At 48.2% G+C, this 2,500-nt stretch overlaps 1 protein-coding gene across 1 annotated transcript in view; it reads left to right on the forward strand.

Annotated features, from left to right (window-relative positions):
* Positions 1 to 506: 506 nt before the first annotated feature.
* Positions 507 to 2,500, forward strand: part of EAH_00058990 (Pentafunctional AROM polypeptide, related) — a gene marked incomplete at both ends in the record, with an annotated part of 6,525 nt that continues 4,531 nt past the window's right edge. Inside the window, 3 exons of the mRNA XM_013393619.1 lie at positions 507 to 780; positions 993 to 1,612; positions 1,888 to 2,112. Of these exons, the coding sequence (XP_013249073.1) occupies positions 507 to 780; positions 993 to 1,612; positions 1,888 to 2,112 (1,119 nt within the window). The remainder of the gene's footprint in view (positions 781 to 992; positions 1,613 to 1,887; positions 2,113 to 2,500) is intronic.

A 2,500-nucleotide genomic window follows, 5' to 3' on the forward strand; every position in this document is an offset into this window, starting at 1 on the left:
AAACCCTAAATAGCCCTAAACCCTAATCCCTAAACCCTAAACCCTAAATAACCCTAAATAGCCCTACATAGCTTTACGTATAACCCTAAATAACTCTAAACCCTAAGACGCCCTATATATTACCCTAAATAACCCTATATAACCCTAAACCCTAAACCCTAAACCCTAAACCCTAAACAACCCTAAACCCTAAATAACTCTAAACCATGAACGCTAAACCCTAAATATTCCTGATCAGCCCTATAAACCCTAAACCCTAAACCCTAGGCGATAAGCAGCAAACCCTACATCTTAAACCCTAAACCATATATTACTCTAAACAGTAAACTCTAAACTCTAAGCAATAAACCCTAAACCCTAAAAACAAACCACAAACCCTAAATTAGGGTTTCGCACCGGAGCCTGTGTCTGTCTCTGTACACCAGTGCTGCATATTCCTTTCTCTTGTGGTGCTGCTGCTGTTGCTGCTGCTGTTGCTGCTGCTGTTGCTGCTGCTGTTGCTGCAGCGGCTGCTCTAAGCCCTTCTCTGCTGCACCATCTCCTCACAGCCGACCTCGAGACGTTGGGGCTTCCGCAGCAGCAGCTGCTGCAACAGCAGCAGCAGCAGCAGCAGCAGCAGCAGCAGCAGCATATGCTGCCATTGCTTGGAGTTGTTGCTGCTGCTGTTGCTTTAAAAGCAGCAGTTGTTTCAGAAGATAAAGAAGATAAACATATCCGCAGTGTGCTCAACTTAGGGCATACAATTGGGCATGCAATCGAAACTTATCCGGGGGTAGACTGGTAAGGGTTTAGGGTTTAGGGTTTAGGGTTTAGGGTTTAGGGTTTAGGGTTTATTGCTTAGTGTTTAGGGCTTATTGTTTATTGTTCATTATTGCTTATTGTTTATTATTGTTTATTATTGTTTATTGTTTATTGCTGAGGGTTTATTGTTTATTGTTTAGGGTTTAGGGTTTAAGGTTTAGGGTTTAGGGTTTAGGGTTTGCGTTTTTCAGGACTCACGGGGAGTGCGTGGCGGCGGGTTGTGTGTTGGAGGCTGGGGTGTATAGGCAGCTCGGGGTTTGTAATTTACTTCCTTTCTTCTTGCTGCAGCAATGCATGCGCCGCTATAAGCTCCCAGTTGCTCTCCCTCAGCTGCTGCAGCAGCAGCTGCAGCAGCAGCAGCAGATACTCCTGCAGCAGCAGCAGCAGCAGCAGGGTGGGCTGCAGCTGCAACAGCATTCGCAGCAGCAGCATTCGCCGCAACATGCGCTGCAGCAGCATTCGCAACAGCAACAGCAACAGCAACAGCACCAACATCATCAGCAGCAGCAGCAGCAGCAGGATGTGCTGCAGCAGCTGCTGCAGCGCATGCAGCGAGATAAGAAGAATAGAGGAGGACATATACGAATGGTTGTATTGAAAGCAATTGGTCGCTGCACTTCATCGTTGTCTGCTGTTTCTCTTGCATGCATTCATCAATACTTTTCTCCTGCTATTAAACTGCTCGTTCCGTGCTGCTGCACAAATCCAGCAGCAGCAGCAGCAGCAGCAGCAGGAGCAGGAGCAACAGCAGCAGCAGCAAGGAGAAAGACATGCTGCGTTCAACCGATCTGCGGTGAAGTATGCGTACCAGGTATGCAAAAGAACTGCTGCTGCTGCTGTTGTTGCTGCTGCTGCTGGAGCTATCTCTGCTGCTGTTGCTGCTGCTGCCGGTAGTGGTGCTGCTCCTGCTGCTGTTGCTGCTGCTTCTGCTGCTGTTGTTGTTTCTGCTGCGTTTGCTGCCGCTGTAGCAACTGTTGCCGCCCCCATTGCGTTGTTATTTTGCTTCTGCTGCTGCTGTTGTTGTTGCTGTTGCTGCTGCTGTTGCTGCCGCCACTGCTGCTGCTGCTGCTGCTGTTGCTTGTTCAGGCTCGAAGTCTGTTGCAAATCGAGTGCTGCTTCTCGCTTCTATTTGGGCTGCCTTCGGCAACGGCAGCAGCAGCAGCAGCAGCAGCAACGGGAGCAACAGCAGCAGCAGCAGCAGCAGCAGCAGGAGGCGTGCAGTGCTGCATCATCTACCTTGCTGCAGCGACACTGTAGCAATGGCTGTCGCGCTGCAGCAGCTGCAGTTTGTAGATATTAAATTAATAGAAGGTGCGGTCCTTAACTGTTTATTGTTTAGGGTTTAGGGTTTAGGGTTTAGGGTTTAGGGTTTAGGGTTTAGGGTTTAGGGTTTAGGTTTTAGGGTTTAGGGTTTAGGGTTTAGGGTTTAGGGTTTAGGGTTTTTAGGGTTTAGGGTTTAGGGTTTAGGGTTTAGGGTTTAGGGTTTAGGGTTTAGGGTTTAGGTTTTAGGGTTTAGGGTTTAGGGTTTAGGGTTTAGGGTTTAGGGTTGAGGGTTTAGGGTTTAGGGTTTAGGGTTTAGGGTTTAGGGTTTAGGGTTTAGGGTTTCGTTTGCCGTTTGGGGTTTATTGCTTAGGGCTTCTTGTTTAGGATCTATTGTTCAGGGTTTAGGGTTTACGGGGTTATGTTTAGGGTTTAGGGT

The sequence above is a fragment of the Eimeria acervulina genome, genomic scaffold (assembly GCF_000499425.1).
Source record: "Eimeria acervulina Houghton genomic scaffold, Eah_scaff1368, whole genome shotgun sequence".
In the NCBI taxonomy this organism is placed as follows: domain Eukaryota; phylum Apicomplexa; class Conoidasida; order Eucoccidiorida; family Eimeriidae; genus Eimeria; species Eimeria acervulina.